The 18416-nt window shown below is 63.8% G+C and overlaps 3 protein-coding genes across 4 annotated transcripts; 2 read left to right on the top strand and 1 right to left on the bottom strand.

The window, feature by feature from the left end:
• Nucleotides 1-80: 80 nt before the first annotated feature.
• On the bottom strand, nt 81-4331 carry LOC147598198 (chloride channel protein ClC-Kb-like). The gene is made up of 19 exons (XM_086764537.1): nt 4220-4331; nt 4008-4136; nt 3784-3912; nt 3566-3705; nt 3389-3466; nt 3221-3299; nt 3019-3144; nt 2830-2914; nt 2658-2759; nt 2276-2360; nt 2023-2199; nt 1847-1916; nt 1454-1564; nt 1158-1371; nt 945-1078; nt 770-861; nt 601-684; nt 398-484; nt 81-318 (listed from the first exon to the last, which is right to left on the bottom strand). The coding sequence occupies exons 1-19, from the start codon at nt 4329-4331 to the stop codon at nt 280-282; spliced, it is 2073 nt and encodes a 690-aa protein (XP_086620663.1). The 3' UTR covers nt 81-279.
• A 465-nt stretch (nt 4332-4796) lies between these two features.
• On the top strand, nt 4797-5919 carry HSPB7 (heat shock protein family B (small) member 7). Its single transcript, XM_010122035.2, has 3 exons — nt 4797-5024; nt 5227-5360; nt 5653-5919. The coding sequence occupies exons 1-3, from the start codon at nt 4970-4972 to the stop codon at nt 5836-5838; spliced, it is 375 nt and encodes a 124-aa protein (XP_010120337.1). The 5' UTR covers nt 4797-4969; the 3' UTR covers nt 5839-5919.
• Nucleotides 5920-7842: 1923 nt separating this feature from the next.
• ZBTB17 (zinc finger and BTB domain containing 17) lies at nt 7843-17133 on the top strand. Of its 2 annotated transcripts, XM_086764323.1 has the most exons (17): nt 7843-7970; nt 9237-9335; nt 9797-9914; nt 11932-12138; nt 12287-12475; nt 12610-12774; nt 12904-13032; nt 13441-13679; nt 13773-13915; nt 14232-14532; nt 14631-14718; nt 15269-15385; nt 15491-15611; nt 15783-15913; nt 16007-16222; nt 16572-16661; nt 16749-17133. In XM_086764323.1, exons 2-17 carry the CDS (start codon nt 9330-9332, stop codon nt 17033-17035), a joined length of 2547 nt encoding a protein of 848 aa, XP_086620449.1. In that variant the 5' UTR covers nt 7843-7970; nt 9237-9329; the 3' UTR covers nt 17036-17133. The 2 variants fall into 2 exon arrangements, with proteins under 2 accessions (XP_086620449.1, XP_086620450.1); XM_086764324.1 differs by lacking the exons at nt 7843-7970; nt 9237-9335; nt 9797-9914 and adding an exon at nt 9938-10078.
• The last annotated feature ends 1283 nt before the right edge of the window (nt 17134-18416 follow it).

Genomic DNA, 18416 nt, shown 5'->3' with positions numbered 1-18416 from the left:
GGGGTTGGGGAGGGTGACCCCCCCAAAATAAACGAACCCCATGGGGCTGGAGGAGGAAGAGGAGGAGCAGGAAGCAGAGGGAGGATTGATGGATTGATGGGTTTAATGACAAGCACACTGGGATGGAGAACTGCCCCCCCCACCCCAATCTGGATGCCAGGGTTCCCCTGAGGTGGGGGGGCACCCACATCACCGGAGGGGGGGGCGGGTCGTCAGCCCCCCTCCACTTTTCCATGGGTGACATCCCTGGGGAGGGGTCCCCGGGGTCCCAAAAAGCCATCACTTGGGGTCGGCTAGCTCCTCGATCGCTCTCCGCAGCTGCAAGGGGACAGAGGAGGCGGGTTGGGCTCCGCTCCCCCTTTTGTCCCCCCCGTCACCCCCTTGTCCCCCCCCTCACCTCCAGCCGGCTGACGGCTCCCACCAGCTCCCCGAAGCGGGTGACGAAGATGCGCTGCAGCTTTAGCAGCTCGAAGAGGTGATGGGCCTTGGAGAGGTGACAACGGGGACGTGTGGGGACAGCGCCACCCCTGCTGCGTCCCCTGGCCGTGACACAGGATCGGGGGGGGCTCCCAGCCCCATCGGGATGCGTCCCCCCCAAACCTGGTGCAGGGAGGTCCATGGTGACAGCTGGAGCATGACGGGCTCGATGGCGCAGTCATCACCAAGTGTCCCTGCGGCGGTCAGCTTGGGGCAGGTGACAGGTTAATTTTTGGGTGGAAAAGCAGCTTGTTTGGGTGCGGCGGGGCGCTCACCCCCCCACTCCATTTACCTGCTCCCCCGGGGGCCCCTGGGGGTGCCGATGGCTCTGGAGGAAGGCGACCAGCTGGGCTCTGCTGACGGTGCCCACCAGCGTGGGTGATGCTGGAAGACGCGGACAAGCCCGGTGACGTCACGTGTGTCCCCCTCCCCGGTGCGGTGACCCCCCCACGCCCCCCACATCCCACCTGTGCTCTCCACCACCGGGTATTCGGCATCGGCGGAGGAATCCAAAGCCACCAGCACCTCCTGGAATCCACTGCCCTTGGCCAAGACCACCACACGGTGCTCCATGAACTCCTCCACCACCACTTGGTAGGAACTGGTGAGTCAGAAAAAACACAAATTTCCACAATTTTGCAGCAAATCTCCCCAAAATATGGGGGGGGGGGGGGGCTTACGCCATGTGCCGGCTGCGGATGGGGGGGAGGTAGGGCAGCTTCTTGACGATGATGGTGCCGTCGTAGAAGGACGGTTGATGCTTCTGGGTGATGGCGTTGGCCACCAGCACAGCCAGGACAACGGGGAGCACGTGGCTCAGGTGACCGGTGGCCTCGCACACCAGCAGAGCCGTGGAGACGGAGTGGGTCACCGAGCCCGAAAAGGCAGCTGCGCCTGCCGTGGAGGAGCGGGGAAGGGGGGGTCAGTATTCAGGTGGTGGGTGTCCCCCACCCCACCACGGGTTCCGCACACTCACCGGCCAGGGCGTAGCCGCCGGGAACGACGGGGCGCAGGTCCCCCTCCGAACGCAGGCCCCGGGGGAAGAGCAGGGCCACCATCTCCCCCAGCAAGCGCCCGATGGCGGCTCCTAGAATGGCGGAGGATACCCCAGGAGCCCCCCCACACCCCCAAAAAGGGTGCAGCTGGAGGTGACCACCCCACACTGCCCCCCCAAACTGGATACAAACCCCTGACCCATAAGGCTGGATACAACCCCTGGGCCCCCCAAACTGGATGTACCCCCCACCCCCAGGCTGGATCCCCCCCCCCCAGTGCTGGATGCCCACCCCAAGTGCTGGCTGCCCGCCTTGTGTCCCCCTCCCCAGGGCTGGCTGCCCCCCCAGTCCAGGCCAGCAGACCCCAGACTCACCGTAGACAAAGATGGGCATGAAGTAGCCAGCGGGCAAGGGCAGGGTGGTGGCCAGGATCAGCATCCAGAACTGGGGGGGTGGTGGCAGAGCCCGGCCGAGGGGTGGGGGTCATCCCCGTGGGGATGCCATCTCTGGGGTGGGGGCTTAGGGACCGGGGGGGGTGGGTCGTGGCTACCTTCATCAGCAGGAAGAAAGCCAAGGTGCCGAAGATGGTGGCAGAGGGGTGGCACCACTCCTGCCAGAGACGCCGAGGGTCCACGCCGGAGGGGTCGGCCACCGAGGAGGCGTTGGGGGCCAGTTGGCCCCAGGTGCGGTTGTCGAAGAGGGAGGTGAGATATTCCTTCATGGTGAGCTGCGTGAGCAGGACGGACGGATGGCCTCAGCGCCCGCTGGGGCGCCCTGGGGAGCCCCCTGCCCCCGCCACTCACCCTGGAGGCCATCAGCTGTCCCAGCCCAGGCGGGAAGGTGACGGAGGCCAGGAGCAGCACCACCAGCACCGTGTAGACGGGTTTGCTGGAGCGGGGGGGAGAGGTGGGGCTGGGGAGGCGTGGGGACGGACAGATGGACGGGGTGGGTGGGCAGGGTGCGTGGGGGGGAGATACGGAGGCCCAAGGTGCGCGAAGGGGACACACGGACACCCAGGGTGCGTGGGGGGGGGGACATGGAGACGCAGGGTGCATGGAGTGGACGCTCAGGGTGCGTGGGGTGGACACACGAACACGGAGGACGCGCGGGGTGGGGGCGCAGGGCGCAGGGAGGGGACACGCAGGGTGCAGGGCGCAGACAGACGGACGGCCGCCCAGTACGGACTCGGTGGCCAGCAGCTTGGCGGTGAGCCAGTTCTCCCTGACAGCCGCCATCAGCCAGCGCTGGCAGAAGAGGTACGCGCAGCCCACCAGCCCGCAGACGGCCCTGCGGAGGAGACGGTGGGCAGGGGCGCGGGCAGGGGCGCGGGCAGGGGCGCGGGCAGGGCCCTCCTTACCCCAAAATCATGAAAAAGAAAGTCTCCGGGAGGTCGAAGGGGAAATCAATCCTGAGGTCGCTCTTAAAAAGAGCGACGATGGTTTCTGGAGGGGGACAGAGGAATGAGTGGGGCCCCCCCAAAATGCTACAGCCCACCCCGAGGGGGGCAGAGGGCAAGGGGGGTCGCCTCCTGCCCGCCCCGCCATGCCTTGCTCGCTGTTGAAGATGGCGAGGAGGCGAAACATGAAGGCGCCGCAGGTGGCGGCGAAGAAGCCCCGCCAGTAATCCCGCACGGCAAAGTGGGAGGACATCACCTCCACGCTGAACAGCACCCCTGGAAAACGGGAGGGGGGGATTGGAGGGGAGGGAGTTTGGGGGGTCCCCAGGGTGGGACGGGCAGGCGTCCTCACCGCTGATGGGCGCCCCAAAAACTGTGGCCACCCCGACGGCTTGCGCTGCCACCAGCATTTCGTTCTGCTTGAACTTGTTCTGCAGGGAAAGCCAGAACCCAAATTTTTTTGGGGAGAGGCAAAATAAAATCGCCCCTCTTCTTAATTTGGGGTGGGGGACAGCCCCACCTCGTACTCCCTGGTGACGGAGGTCCGCATCTTCCCCAAATACGCGGCGGCCATGGCGGAGAGGTGGACAAAGGGGCCCTGGGCGCCGAGGCGGGGCGGGTGACACGGTGCTGAGTGTCCCCCCCACCAACAGCACCCCCCCCCGCGCCGACTGAAACCGGGGAGGGGACCCCTCACCACTTTGCCGAGGAAAACGGTGCTGCCGCACGCCAGGGTGCAGGTCAACCCCACCACCTTGGCTCCGAAATTCCGGATGGCCAGGTAGTCCTCCAGCACCACGCCTGTCAGGATGGTCTTCACCTCCGGGATGCCGGAGCCTGGAGGGTGGGATGCATCCAAATTTTAGGGGGTTGCCCTGGTACCTGGTGGGGAGTTTTGGGGTGCAGGGGGCTCACCTCCCGAGTGCGGGGTGATGCTCTGGGAGAAGCCGGTGGAGAAGGCCGCCAGCGCCATGGGGTACATGGTCCACGAGAGGTACTTGAGCGCCAAGACGTCACCCAGCTCTTGGTAAAGCCAGCGGTGGGCTGGAGAAACAGCATCAGGAGGGGAGGCGCCCCCCACAAAGACCCCCCCATCCCTAGTGCCCCCCCCCACGCCCCCGTGGGAGCCCCTCTCTTACCCTCGTAGAGCCTGGCGACGAGGAAGTCCATCACGAAGCTGATGGTGGCCATGAGGACCCCCAGCACGAAGAGGAAATACCAATCCTCCCCCACGCGGAAAAGCTGCCGCTTCACCCACTCCAGGTACCCTGCGAGGGGGACACCGGGGTGCTGACCCCCCCAAAACCACACCCCCGTACCCAAAATCCCCACCCTCGGGCGGGGGTCTCACCTCGGAGCCTTCTCCGGGCTTTGGGGCAGGGTCTCCAGCTCTGCTCCGACACCAGCACCCTCTCCTCCTCCTCCTCCTCCCCCCGCAGCCCCCCGGGGACGGGGCGCTCCATCCCGGAGACGTTTTGGGGGACACAAACCCCCACTTTTTTCGGTACCCCCCCCGGCCTCGCTGGTCCTCCCGCCTCGGCCTCCGCTGCCAGACTGAGTTTGCAAACGAACTCATTAAAAACGACCTTGACGAAGCTGACGGACCCGCTCAGGCCGGAGCGAGCCGGGTTTGTTCCCCCCGCCTTCCGCCACCTCCAAGCTCCCGCTCCTCGCGTACAACCCAGGGCGGGCAGTATTTAATAAGCATTTTAATTAATTATCAGTATTATTTCTTAATAATAGTCAGGAGCGCCGGCACCGCATTCCAGAGTGCTGAACGGGCCGGGGGGGGCGACGGAGAGGGGAAAAATTTCCACTGTCTCCGGCGCAAGACCTAAATTTAGCCCGTTTTACGAGAGATTTGGCAGGCGGCCGGGAGCCGTAACGAGGCTTTAAAAAGCTCGTCGAGCTGCCCCCCTCCGAAATTACCGGTCTCCGCTTCGCCTTCTCCGGGAGGAGGAGGAGGAAGGGAGCTCCGCTCTCCCTCCCCGGCGGGAGCTGGGGGTCAGAGGTGGTGGAGAAGCGGTGGACGAAGGCGAGACCTTCAGCTGCTTTCCGACCAGAGCGCAGCTTTCACGGGTCGGCGTCGCCCGCCGGCACCATGGAGCTTTTTGGGAGCTTCGGCCGGCCCCGCGGCGAGACTTTGGGGTTCTCAGGTGAGTTTGGGGGGGAGGGGGGGCGCACCCCATTTTTAGGGCTGGGAGACGGAGCGAAGAGGGGAGTGGGCGATGCCACCTCTACCCCCACACTGGCACATCCCTGTCCCGGAGGGTTTGGGCAAGAGTTGGGGTGATGGGAGAGGCGTCTGGGGGGGGACCCTCCCCAAAATGTGGCCGTGACCCCCTCCCTCTGCGGCAGCTCGGCCCAGCAACACCGGCACGGTGAAGACCTTGGGGAACACCTACCAGTTCACGGTGGACGTCAGCGACTTCGCCCCCGAGGACATCATCGTCACCACCTCCAACAACCAGATCGAGGTGCACGCCGAGAAGGTGGGCGCTCCCTCCTTTCCCCCTCACCCCCGAAATCCCTAGCCGGGGGACCCCCAGCTCCCTCCCGGCTTCCTAACAGTCCTGGCTGTACCCCGCCGGGGTTTCATTCACCATTTCCTCGCCTTTTCGCCCCATATTTTGCAGGAGTGAAGCCCACGAGACCCAACAAACTCACGCCCCCTCTCCCGGGGGCTGGGAACAGAAAAAAAAGCACTTTTGTCCCCCTCAACACCCAACGGCAGGGAACGACCCCCAAAACCAGCCTTTTTCACCCCTTTTTTCCCTTCCCCAGCTGGCGGCGGACGGCACCGTCATGAACACCTTCACCCACAAATGCCAGCTGCCCGAAGACGTGGACCCCACGTCGGTGTCGTCCTCGCTGGGGGACGACGGGACGCTGACCATCCGGGCGCAGCGGCAGCCCGCCAAGCACGCCGAGCACGTCCAGCAAACCTTCCGGACTGAGATCAAGATCTGAGGGGGGGGGAAGGGGGTCCCTTTCCCCGCCCCCACCTCGTTATTCGGGTGATTTGGGAAGCAGGTGGGACTCGGGGTGGGGGACGGGAACTCTCCCCCTCAGGGCCAGCCCCGTGCCGAGGGGCCGGCGTGGTGGGACGCACCCCATTGCCCGCCGGAGAAGCTCTGGTCTCCGCTCCCGGCTCCCGGCACCGGCGATTTTCAGCCGGCAAGGGTCGATGGGGAAGACCCGGTGCGCCAAGAGCTCCGCCGGGAGCGAGGTTCCCTTCCCCGACCCTCCGCCAGAGCTTGTCTGTGTATATACAGCTCGTGATAAATTATTGAGAACGCCTGTCTGCTGCTTCCTCCGTTCCTTTAACGTTTTCTCGGTGCTTTTCCCCAAAAAGGGCGGCGGGTTCAGCTCCCGGGGGCATCTGGGTAAAGAGCACCTTGAGTGACTGCTCCGTCCCGACAGAAACGCGGGCGAGGAGGCACCCTGGCTCCCCTCCGGTGCCCGCCGCCCCGTTTATTTCCAGCCCGAGGTGACTCATTTCTTCCCCGCTGCTCTATTTCTGAGGCGTTCCCTCAGCTGCTCGGCCGCTGGCCCACCTGGAAGGTCACCAAATCCTCCTCCTCCTCCTCCTCCCCTCGCCCACCCACACCCATCGCCCTCGGGGAAACCCCCAGCAGCAGCACGAGCTGGGCCAGCGGTTCCCAGCCTGGCTGCCAAACCCAGGGGCTTCTTTTTGGGGGGCCGAACGCTGCCCCAACCCCCCCAGGGCCTGGCTCCGTCTCCCCGTGTGTACAAACACCGGCGAGGCGCCTGTTCAGGGCGGGAGCTGTTTATAGTTACCACACGGCGCCCGGCTCGTGTTGCTGCTCAAGCTTTGAGGTCAGCTTGTCCCCTAACGACTCGTGACTTGCACTGACACACCTGCAGCGCCGGGGACGGGCGCAAAGACGCGCGGCTTTTCCGTCGTCTCGGCGGGCGGTTTGCCACCGGCATCGCCGGTCACTCGTGGGACTCCCTACCACAGGATGCCGCAAGGAAAAAATGTTTAAAAGTTATTTAAAAAAAAAAGAAATCAACTCTTAACGGCTATGAAAGCCCCCAGTACAGCTTAGGAAATAGGCGCTGCGGAGGTGGGGAGCAGCGGTGATGCTGCTGTTGATCCTCTGTGACGGGACGTGGCTGTTCTGCCCCAAAACGCCACCCCTGGGTGCCCAGGGCACCCCAGCACCCAGGGAGCCGCCCGCCGCGGTCACCGATTGCCATCTAGTGGTGACAGGCTGGCGGGTGGCCCTCACCCACGAAGCTCCGGTGACAGGAGGAAGGAAAAAACAAAAATATATCCCCCCTTTCCTCCGCGAAGCTGCCTAGCTCCGCACGGGGGGTTTCCAGGCCGGGGAGCAGGCGAGGAGCCAGCACAGTGCCGCAGCGCCCGGGGAGCCCTGCGGTCGCCTGGCCCCGCCGTGGGCTCACTTGTGGCAGGCAGGCTGGGAAACGCGGCCTTAGCGGGGGAAACGGGTTGACAGGCACAGGAATATTACGCTTTGGGGGCTGCCTGCTCACCCACGCAGGGCTCCTCGGGCCCCCCAGCCCCGCACACCTGCCCGAGGGGGTTGGCCCGTGCAGAGGGCCCACCTCGGGCAGCATTTACAGCTTTCGGCTCCGGAACCGCAACCCCGGGCCTGCTCCCGGTGGAGACGCCCGGCCGCCATCGTGGCGGCTGCCGACACCTGGGCCTGCGGGGGATGTGGGCGGCCTCGGGGGGAACTGAAGCTCTCAGGAGCATGCAGCGGGGTGGGACAGGGCCCTTCGCCCCTCACAGGGCCGCGGGGCCGGGCCCGCCGCCCCTCGCCGCCCCTCGCCGCCCCCCACCCCGCACTGTCATGGCGGCGCGCCCGAGGGCAAGGGCGGGAACAGGCGGCCGCGCCACGTGACCGGCCTCACCGCCCCACCTACGCATGCGCAGCCCCCCACCCTTCCCCGACCGGCGCCAGGCCGCGCATGCGCGGCGACGCCGTCGGTGGGCGGAGGAGGGCGACGCCGCTTCCGCCCGGCGCCAAGATGGCGGCGCCCTTTGTCTGGTCCGTGTCACGGTGAGCGCCGCGGGCCGCGATGTGAGGCCTCCGCCGGGCCCGGCATGGCAGGTAGCGGCGGGGGGGGCGGCGGGGAGCCCCAGGAGGGGCTGGGAGGGGGCCTGAGGGGGCGGCTCGGGGGCTGCGGGGGAAGGGGGCTGCGGGAGGAGGGCGACTGCGGCCCAGCCGGCTGCCTGAGGGGGGGCCCCTCCGAAAAAGGAGCCGTTCTGGGGACACCTCGGTGCGCCGCCCCCGGTTTTTTGAGGGGAGGCTGCGTGGGGCTCCCGCCGCCCCCTTAGCACCTCAGGGGGGCTGTGGCAGCTCGTTCCCCCTCGGGTTTGTGCCCCCCAGCTCCGTGCGGCTGTCGGGAGGGCAGCGGGGGGGCTGCTGCTGCTCGCTGGGGCCCCCGCCAGCCCGGCCTCACCGGGCTGCCCACCGTGGGAGAGCCCGTGGGGCGAGACACGGACATGGTGGGACACCGGCGGGGGACGCCGCCTGACAGCCAGCGCCGCGCGAGGAGGGTCCCCTGGCACCTGGGCCTCAAGGACGTCGCCGGCGGAAGAGCGGAGAAAACTTCCAGCCATCACGCAGCATCTCAAAGCGAAAAAAGAGGATTTTTTCCCCTCTTCTGGCCTCTTTTTGGCGCGATGACATCCCGTACTGGCTGCGCGTGCCCTTTTTGGGCGCGGGTGACGGGTTTTGTGGACAGGCCGCTTTTCCTTAATTGCATTTCTGCATCAGAAGCTTCTGCCGAGATTTCAGAGGTCAGGCCACCTTCCAAAAGCAGGTTTTTTGGGAGAAGACAAAGTTCGTCCTCTGGGCGCCGCAGAAACGGGCGGTTTTCGGGGCAGAGCGCGAGCTCTGGCCATGCCTCGGCGACACCACTGGCTCCCCGCCTGCTGCGGCCCAGGGCTCCGGTTACCTGCGGGCAGCCCTGCCTGCGCAGCCGCGCCGGGAGCTGCGCGAGCGTATCCCTGGGCCCGAAAACGAAATAACTGAGGGGTCTGTGGGGTGCCTCTTCGCTGGGGGAGGGCCCAGAGTGCCTCTGCTCGTCTTTCTCCTTTTAGTTCCTTTTCCCCATGTTTTTTTCCTGCCTATCATCACTTGTGATTTTTTTTTTCCCTCCTTACAGCTGAGTGCAAGCTCACCTTCTGGTTTTGCTGCCGACCGCAAACTCCAGAGCCCATCTTTATTTCGTTCGCTTCTCTGTGCCGTGTCCAGGGACCTGGATTTTTTATTTTTAACATGAAAACAGTTCTTAAAAAGCTATAACACACCTCTGCCTTGATCAGCTCTTAACTTCTTTTTTTTTTTTTTTTTTAACTGAAAACGTTGCAGAATCGGTTACGGGAAATGAGGACAGACTCCTCTTCGCAGAGCCTGCGAGGATTAGGGCTGCTCTGTTCCCCGAGCTGACACACGAGGAGGGAGATGACGGTAGGCAGAAAGCAAACCTCCTCTTCCTTTTTACCTTCGCAGAACGGACGGCTGGATGGTGACAGCGTTGAAAGGCAACGTTTAAACCACTTTTTTTCCAATTTATCGAAGCTTTGGGTTTTTTTTAGTAGGTGGATAGTGGGGCGGCAGGTACGGGGAGGGGTTAGTGCCGTTAGTAAGCGGGAGAGCCTAACAGCTCCTGTGGGAAGCTCCCTGGGACCGTAGCCGCTGTATTTATCTCTGAGCGTGTGCGGTGGGCGTGGGTGTTCTCCTAACGAAGCTTTTCCGTGATTAATCGGGTAACGAGAGACTCGACAGCCGCTGCGGGGCGAGGTCGGGAGGGGAAACGGCAAAAGCGAAATCGGGGCTGCCCGGTCCTGGCACGGTGGCGTCGGGCCTCGGTGCCTTCGACGCGCAAGGTCTGGGTTTTAGAACGGAGCTTTTTGTCCTGTCTCTCCCAGGATGGCCGCGTAGAGACTGACTTCGGCACCGGGACGGGCGAGAACGCTGGAGCAGCGCCGCCACCGCCTCACCCGCAGCCTCGCTCCTCTGGCTCTCTCCGCTCCTCGCAGCGCGGGGGTGAGGTCGCACACCCGTCCTGGCTTCGCTTTGCGTTCGCGGGCGCGGAGCTCTGACACGCGTCCTCAGACAGCGCCGCTGCCTTCAGCCGCTGGCGGCGATGGGTTTGCGCTAGCGGGAGCTGATTAACTCGGCTGCCCAGTGGAGCAGCAGTGCCTGATCTGGTATTTGCCCGCCCCGGATCCATCCCGGAATCCCTGCCTGTTTCGCTGTGTCCTGTTTGGTCGGGGAAGGGTTCGGGTATCGGCACCGGAGCCATGGACTAACCTGAGCGTGGCAAAGAACCAGGGTGGCATTTTGGGTCTGCCTCGGGATTTTTTCATCCGGGTATTTGGCGTTTTTAAGGCTTGGAGTCAAGGATTTTAAGCGTGCAAAGGTGATATCTGCTGCTGGGGGCCACTGGGCGTGAGGGCAGCACGCCGCTCGCCCCGACCTCCGCCGCGCTGCGCTCGCATGCTCCGCTGAAGCTGTAACGGGACGTTACCGAGGAAACCGCAGAAAAGGTGAAGTTTTCTTGGGGTTTTGCTTCCTTCGCAAAGCTGGGGTGCGAAGCTGAGGCGAGTCTGATCGGAGAGCGATAAAAATCATCGCCGAGATGCGAAGCGCCTCCTACAAATTACCCAAAATAGCCTGTTAGCGCCTCAAACCGTCGGCGTTTCTCAGGCCCCGCTGCGCAGAGCTCGCCGAGCGCGGGGGCAGCGTTGCTCGTCCTGCTGGGAGAATCCTCCCCTTTTTTTCCAGAGCTTCCTCTGCACACCTTACAGGGCCGCACACGCGCGGGGCCGTGGGCAGATTTTGGTACAAATACTGATTTTTTTCTGGCTCTGTATTTTGGGGCAGACTGCGGGTGTTTGGTTAAAAAGCACCCCGTGTTTTGGAGAGCTGGGGGAAAGCTGTGGCGGTGAGCGAATTGCAGACAAACAGGGACTTTTGGCAGTGGAACTTCCTCGCTCCCTGCCTGGTCTGATGCTGTTGGAGGCAGCGGGGCTTCTCCTCCCCGCCGGGAAGGATTTCGGGAGCCGAGTGGATCCTTGGGCGGAAGATCTTTCACCGGGCGCGTTGCTAGCACCCGCGGCAGACAGGAGGCGGCTCCCTCCACCCGCTCCGGCGGATCCGGAGGAGGGGACACGCTCGCGGCTGCCTGGAAGCCGCCTGGTTTTGTGGGTCCGAACCGGTTGCCTTTCCCTCAGCTGAGCCTCCCCGTGCTGTTTTTAAGAGCTGGTAGAGCGGAAAAAGCAACTGCTACGGTCCAGAAACTTTCAGAGAGACGCCGAGCGTCAGCTTAGCATCGGAACCGGGGCTTTCCAGGGCCCTTCGCTCCCTTGCCGTGCGCCCCGCGGTTGCAGCCCAGGAGGAAACCCAACGCGTGGCGGCAGATCGAGCTCGTGGGGCCCCTCAGCGTTTCTCCACGAGGACCTGCTTGAAAACTGGGCTTTTGCTGTGTTCCTGGCAGCTTGCAGCATTCCTCAGCCAAAGTCGTGCTGCGAGCAGGGAGAACTCCTTGAAACACACAATAAAAACCCCAAAAATCGCCCGGTATCGTGACGTGAGCACCCGAACTGAGCAGGAGCTCAATGATTTGGATGAACGCTTTCCAAGCCGTGCCTGTGGACACGCCGCGTCCTCGGCGGGAGCGGTGCCACCGCCTGCGTGCCAAAGGGACGCGTTTGCAGAGGCAGGAGAGTCCCTGCTGGCAGGCTGCGCTGCGTGAAGAGCAGTAACGTGTTTTGAATGCTGTTAGGATGGCAAAGTAACGCGTTAGCGCTCTCCCTAGCCCCTTGCCGGCGTGGCGGAGCTGGTAGGAGAGGCTGGGGTTGTCCGTGGTGGGGAGGCAGGCGGCTGCAGCGAGGAGCTGGAACTGGGCTTTTTGAGCCACGTTTTCAAACTGGCAGGGCGGGCGGCATGGGGTTGATCCGTGGCTTTGTCAGCTGTCCTGCTTTGCGGCCGTTTCCCACGCGGCGCTGGGCTCTCGCCACCCGTCTCACCCCGTCCCGGGGTTTGCTTTCTCTCCCCGCAGCCATGGATTTCCCCCAGCACAGCAAGCAAGTCCTGGAACAGCTGAACCAGCAGCGGCAGCTGGGTTTGCTGTGCGACTGCACCTTCGTGGTGGACGGCATCGACTTCAAGGCCCACAAAGCCGTGCTGGCGGCCTGCAGCGAGTATTTCAGGATGCTTTTCGTCGACCAGAAGGACGTGGTGCACCTCGACATCAGCAACGCGGCAGGTAGGCAGAGTTATCCCAGATCCCTCCGAGCCGCTTAAACAAAGCGGTTTTGTGCCCGGGAGCCTGTTACTTTGTGCACTTTGGGCTTTTCAAAATCGTGTGGCTGAGAGGGCAGAGCTTATTTCTGGTTGCGTCGCCTCCCTCGCAGGCCTGGGCCAGGTTTTGGAGTTCATGTACACGGCTAAGCTGAGCCTAAACCCCGACAACGTGGAAGACGTGCTGGCTGTGGCGGGTTTCCTCCAAATGCAGGAGATCGTCAGTGCTTGCAACGCTCTCAAGTCCCTCGCTGTGCCGGCAGGAAGCCCTGCCAAGAGCCAGGAGCCACCCGCTGAGATGGGTACGTAGCCTCCTCGCTTCCCCGGCAGTTGACGAACCAATGCTTCCTTGGATCTTTATGGGATTTGGGAATCCTTCTGGCAGCCGTCGGGATGTCCCAGCAGAAGCTGGAGCGCTTTGCCTCTTCCCTGGCAGGGGCCGACAAGGCGACTGTCGAGGACAAGGGGTCGGCTGCAGAAGCGCTGGGTGATCCTGACAAAACAAAACCAGTTCGTCCCGACCCAGAGAGGGAGGAAGAGACGCCCGTGACCGCAGCAGCACAGCGGGAGGCGCAGACAGAGCGGCTGGGTGGCCCAGAGGGTGAGCCACCAAGGGATGACACCCAAAATCCCACTGTCACGTCCCCCAGCGCGCACTGTCCCGCTGCCAGGCTCTGCTGCGTGGAGCCCGATGTCTCCTTGCGCATGCCCGACGCTCTGTTGCTTGTAGGTGCAGACGTTGCCGTCCAAGACAGCCCCAACACCGAATTTCCCAGCCACCCACAGCCGACGGAGAGTGTGGTCAGCAGCGGCGGCCCCGTGGCGAAGGGCAGCGTCTCTCCGGGCGCCGAAACGGGAGGTGCGTTGGTGAGCGAGGGCGGTGACGGGGACTTTGCTGTGCCCCTTCCCTTCGGCAGGGCCGGGTTGGAGCCTTGTTTTCCGTGCAGTTAACGTCGTCAGTGTGAGCTTGGCTCTGCAGACGCTGCCTGCTGCGCGTCGCAGAGCCCATGGGAGCAGTTGTCCATGGGGCAGAGCTAGGGGAGGTTGGGAAACGCTCCTCTGTCCGCGCAGGCTTGTGGATTTTAAGGCTAGTAAGGTGAAAATCCAAGCTGACTCCAGGCGGAGGCGTGGAGCCCGCCTGCGTGGTACGGCAGAGTACCAGGTCCCAGTTGCCTTGAACCTGCGCTTAGAGTTAGAAATACAGGTGGGTTTTGCGTCCCTGCTGCCGCTCCTGAGCCCAGCATCCTTGTTTTCTAACTGCCTGCAGAGGTGGAGCTGGAAGGGAAGGAGGAAGAGGGGGAGATGACAGCGGAGGACGAAGAGGAGGCTAAAATCCCTGAGGAAGAGCAGCCCCGGTTAGAAAACGGAGAAAATGCTGAAGATAATGAATCGGGAAGCACCGACTCCGGGCAGGAGAACTCGGGCGAAACCCGCCTGCTGCGCTCGGGCACTTACAGCGACAGGACCGAGTCCAAAGCCTACGGCTCCGTCACGCACAAGTGCGAGGTGAGGCCGGCCGCGGCCCTGAGCCAGGTCCGTGCTCCCCCGCGGACACCGGGCGTCACGGCTGCGCCTGCTCCGGTCTCTCTCCGTCCCTAGGACTGCGGGAAGGAGTTCACCCACACCGGTAACTTCAAGCGCCACATCCGTATCCACACCGGAGAGAAACCCTTCTCCTGCAGGGAGTGCAACAAGGCCTTCTCCGACCCAGCCGCCTGCAAAGCCCACGAGAAGACGCACAGGTACGGCGGCGCTGGGGACCGAGGGGTGCCACCGCGCTGAGCTGGCTGCTGCCGGCTCGGAGACTCCCAGCAGCTCGTTTGGACGCCGCGAGAAGACGCCTGCAGTGCTTCAAAACTGGCTTTTGCCGCAAAAGATCAAATCGTCGCAAAATGTGTCGGCGTGGCGGGGTGATCTGGGAGATTTGTCTTTCTGCCCCCGTCCTTCCCTTCAGGACGTCCTGTGGGATCCGGGTGGGTCCAGCTGGGGTGGCAGAGCCGGGATGGAGGCGGTGAGAGCTGGGCACGCCGTGGCGTGACGGTCCCGTCTCCTCCGCAGCCCGCTAAAGCCCTACGGATGCGAGGAGTGCGGGAAGAGCTACCGCCTCATCAGCCTGCTGAACCTCCACAAGAAGCGGCACACGGGGGAGGCCAAGTACCGCTGCGACGACTGCGGCAAGCTCTTCACCACCTCCGGCAACCTCAAACGGCACCAGCTGGTCCACAGCGGGGAGAAACCCTACCAGTGCGACTACTGCGGGCGCTCCTTCTCCGATCCCACCTCGAAAATGCGGCACCTGGAGACCCACGACACCGACAAGGAGCACAAGTGTCCTCACTGCGACAAGAAATTCAACCAGGTGAGGGGGCGGGGGAACAGCCGGAGCCGCGGCGCTTGGGCCCGACGGAGGGAGGTGGGGTGATGGGGGGCTCTCTGCATCCCTCTCCCCGCCCCCAGGTGGGGAACCTGAAGGCTCACTTGAAGATTCACATCGCGGACGGGCCCCTGAAGTGCCGGGAGTGCGGCAAGCAGTTCACCACGTCAGGTAGCGGGGGGTTGGTGGGCGGGGAGGTCCCGGCGGCGGGGGCTTGGCGGGCGCGGGGACCGCTCTGCGCGGGGTCAGAGCCGGAGGCCGGGTTTCACCCCGGGCACGGGAGGGATTGAACCTCCGGAACGGTGCTGCCACGGTTCTGGTGGATAAATCTCTCCCCGCAGCGGGGCTGGCTGGCGTTCCCCGTGGGATCGCTCCCCAGGAGTGCTCCTGGAAGGAGGCCTTGATCCGGCTTTTGGGAACGGAGACGCCTCCTCCCATCTCCCCAAACCTCTGCAGAACCTGGGGGTTGGCCGGATGAGCTCAGTGGAGCCCCTCCGTCCCCTCAAAAATAGGGTGCTTGTTCTGACTGTCCCCACTGCCACGTTACCGCCTGATCCTCGACTCGGGGCGAGGCACAGCCGACTTCCCCCGGCCCCTGCACGGTCCCCGCTCCGTAAATAGCGACGAGCTTTCCCGAGGGAGCTACCGGGGAACTGGGAAGGAGGGAGGGAGGGTGCCGGCACCCCCGTGCCCCTGCCGGCTGAGCCTCTTCTGCTCCCAGGCAACCTGAAACGACACCTGCGGATCCACAGCGGGGAGAAACCCTACGTCTGCGTCCACTGCCAGCGCCAGTTCGCCGACCCCGGGGCGCTGCAGCGCCACGTCCGCATCCACACCGGTAGGCACGCGGCTCTGCCCTTTCCCCATGGGATTTCGGGGGACCCCGCCTGCTCCCCATCCCCGGGTTATTGATCCCCACGCCTCTTTTCCTTCTCTCCTCCAGGAGAAAAGCCGTGCCAGTGCTTGATCTGCGGAAAAGCCTTCACCCAAGCGAGCTCCCTCATCGCCCACGTGCGCCAGCACACCGGGGAGAAGCCCTACGTCTGCGAACGCTGCGGCAAGAGGTGAGGGTCCGCCCCGTGGATTTTGGGGGACACCTCCACTCGCCCTCCATGGCCGGGTGCCGTTCCCACACCCGACCATTGAGGGTGAGTGGAGGCGCCAGGGTGTCATCGCTGGGGCCAGAAACGTTGCCAGTGACTGTTTTGGATTTTTTGGGTATTTTCCCCCCACAGGTTCGTGCAGTCGAGCCAACTGGCCAACCACATCCGCCACCACGATAACATCCGACCCCACAAATGCACCGTCTGCAACAAAGCCTTCGTCAACGTGGGTGATCTCTCCAAACACATCATCATCCACACCGGTGCGTGCCGTGACAGAACCCTCCCCTCGCCAGAAATCCTTAATCACCCCCCGAATCTTCAACCCGCTCCCAAATTCCTCGTCTCGTCCCCAGGGGAGAAGCCGTTCCTGTGCGACAAGTGCGGCCGGGGCTTCAACCGCGTGGACAACCTGCGCTCGCACGTGAAGACGGTGCACCAGGGCAAGGCGGGCATCAAAATCCTCGAGCCGGAGGAAGGCGACGAGGTCAACATCGTCACGGTGGCTTCCGATGACATGGTGACACTGGCCACCGAGGCGCTGGCCGCCACCGCTGTCACACAGCTCACCGGTGAGTTTGAGGGGTCCCGGGGCCGTCCCAGAAGTGAGGCTTAGCCACAGGGTGCCGCTTGGGAATCCCAGAAGCGAGGCTTTTCCATGGGGTGCAGCTCGGGGGTCCCGGAGCCGTCCCAACAGGGAGAGTTATCCACGGGACACAGCTTGGGGGTCCCGGAGCCATCCCGCAGGGGCCGGGAGGCTCAGCCATGGGGTGCAGCACCCTTTGCCGTGACCTGAGGCTGGGAACTGTCAGGGCCTGGCTGGAGCCCCCTCCCAAACTCCGGGACGGGCAAAGTCCAGCAAAACCCAGCGTCTGCTCCAGCTGGGGTCCCCCCGTCGCCTCCCCGCTTCTCCCCCTGCAGTGGTCCCCGTGGCGGCCGCGGTGACGGCGGATGAGACGGAAGCGCTGAAAGCCGAGATCACCAAGGCGGTGAAGCAAGTGCAGGAAGCAGGTGAGAGCGGGGCCGGGGAGGCGGGGGGTCACCCAGCCCCGCCACCCCCGCCCCCCCGTCCTGCATCCGCCCTGTCTCCCCTCGCAGACCCCAACACCCAAATCCTCTACGCCTGCGATTCCTGCGGGGAAAAATTCCTGGATGCCACCAGCCTGGCGCAGCACGTCCGCATCCACACGGCCCAGGCCCTCGTCATGTTCCAGGCCGACACGGACTTTTACCAGCAGTACGGGACCGCCGCCGCCTGGCACGCGGAGCAGGTCATTCCCGCCGGAGAGCTCCTCTTCCGACCGCGCGACGGCCCCGCCGAGCCCCCCGCCGCCCCCCTGGCCCCTGCGCCCACGCCTGGGGAGGCTCAGCCACCCCCCGAGTGACTCCCCCCTCGCCTTTTATTTAAAAGCTGCTTGGAAATGGTGTAAAAAGTGTAATTTCTGAAGGAGAGAGAAATGGAATAAATTGCAGTATTTTCTAACGGCTGCTGAGCGGGGTGGGGAGGGGGCGCTTCAGCCATTTGGGGGGGCAAGGGGGGACAGTTACTGAAGAAGTCTTTTAATCACTAACGAGGGCACGATGCAGTGAAAATGGGGATAATGGAGGTGGTAATCGGTAAAAAAGGCAGTGCAGGATTGGGCAGTGGGGTTTTTGGGTTGCAGAGAGGGGACACCCTCCCCCCTGAGGGCGAGCGGGGCTGGGCTGCCGGCAGCACCTTTTGGTCTTTTTTAACCCAAACCGGGCTCTCCTCTGCCTGCCGCCCCCTCTCCCCACTGGTGGGGTGCGAACCCCCAGATTTTCTCCTACATCTTATTTTTTACCGTATCATCTTCATTTTGGCCCATATGCACCACCCCAGTCATTAGCTGAGGGTGGGGGTGGCTCCTGCAGGCTGCCAGCCCTGGGCCAGGCAGGGTGACAGCCCCAGGGCCCCCAGTCCCCACTGGGATGGGAGCGGGGACACTGGGGGTCTGGGGATGTCGAGCTGGATGGGAAAGTGGGGGAGTGGGGTAAGGAGGATGGGGCGGAGGCAGGGAGGGGTGCAGCAGGATGGGGGGGGTGGGGCAGTGGAGATGGACACACAGATGTGAAGGGTGCATGTGCAGACAGACGGACAGTGGCAGATCTGGATGCATAGAATCATAGAATGGTTTGGGTGGGAAGGGACCTTCAAAGCCCATCCAGTCCAACCCCCCTGCCAGGAGCAGGGACATCTCCAACCAGATCAGGCTGCTCAGAGCCCCGGCCAACCTGGCCTGGAATGTTTCCAGGGATGGGGCATCCACCGCCTCTCTGGGCAACCTGGGCCAGTGCTCTATAACTCGCATTGTAAAAATTTTTTCCTAATTTCTAATCTAAACCTACCCCCCTCTATTTTAAAACCATTACCCCTCGTCCTGTCACAACAGGCCCTACTGAACAGCCTCTCCCCACCTTTCCTGTAGGCCCCCCTGAGGTACTGGAAGGCCGCTATCAGGTCTCCCCGGAGCCTCCTCTTCTCCAGGCTGAACAGCCCCAACTCTCTCAGCCTGTCCTCACAGGAGAGGTGCTCCAGCCCTCTTATCATCTTCGTGGCCTCCTCTGGACCCTCTCCAACTGGTCCATGTCCTTCTTGTGTTGGGGGCTCCAGAGCTGGATGCAGCGCTGCAGGTGGGGTCTCACCAGGGCAGAGTAGAGGGGGAGAATCCCCTCCCTCGACCTGCTGGCCACGCTCCTCTTGATGCAGCCCAGGATGCGGTTGGCCTTCTGGGCTGCAAGGGCGCA

This window comes from Chlamydotis macqueenii, chromosome 21, assembly GCF_036417535.1.
Source record: "Chlamydotis macqueenii isolate bChlMac1 chromosome 21, bChlMac1.mat, whole genome shotgun sequence".
NCBI classification, from domain to species: domain Eukaryota; kingdom Metazoa; phylum Chordata; class Aves; order Otidiformes; family Otididae; genus Chlamydotis; species Chlamydotis macqueenii.
The sequence above is the reverse complement of the archived record's forward strand: the minus strand, read 5'-3'. Positions and strand labels throughout refer to the sequence as shown.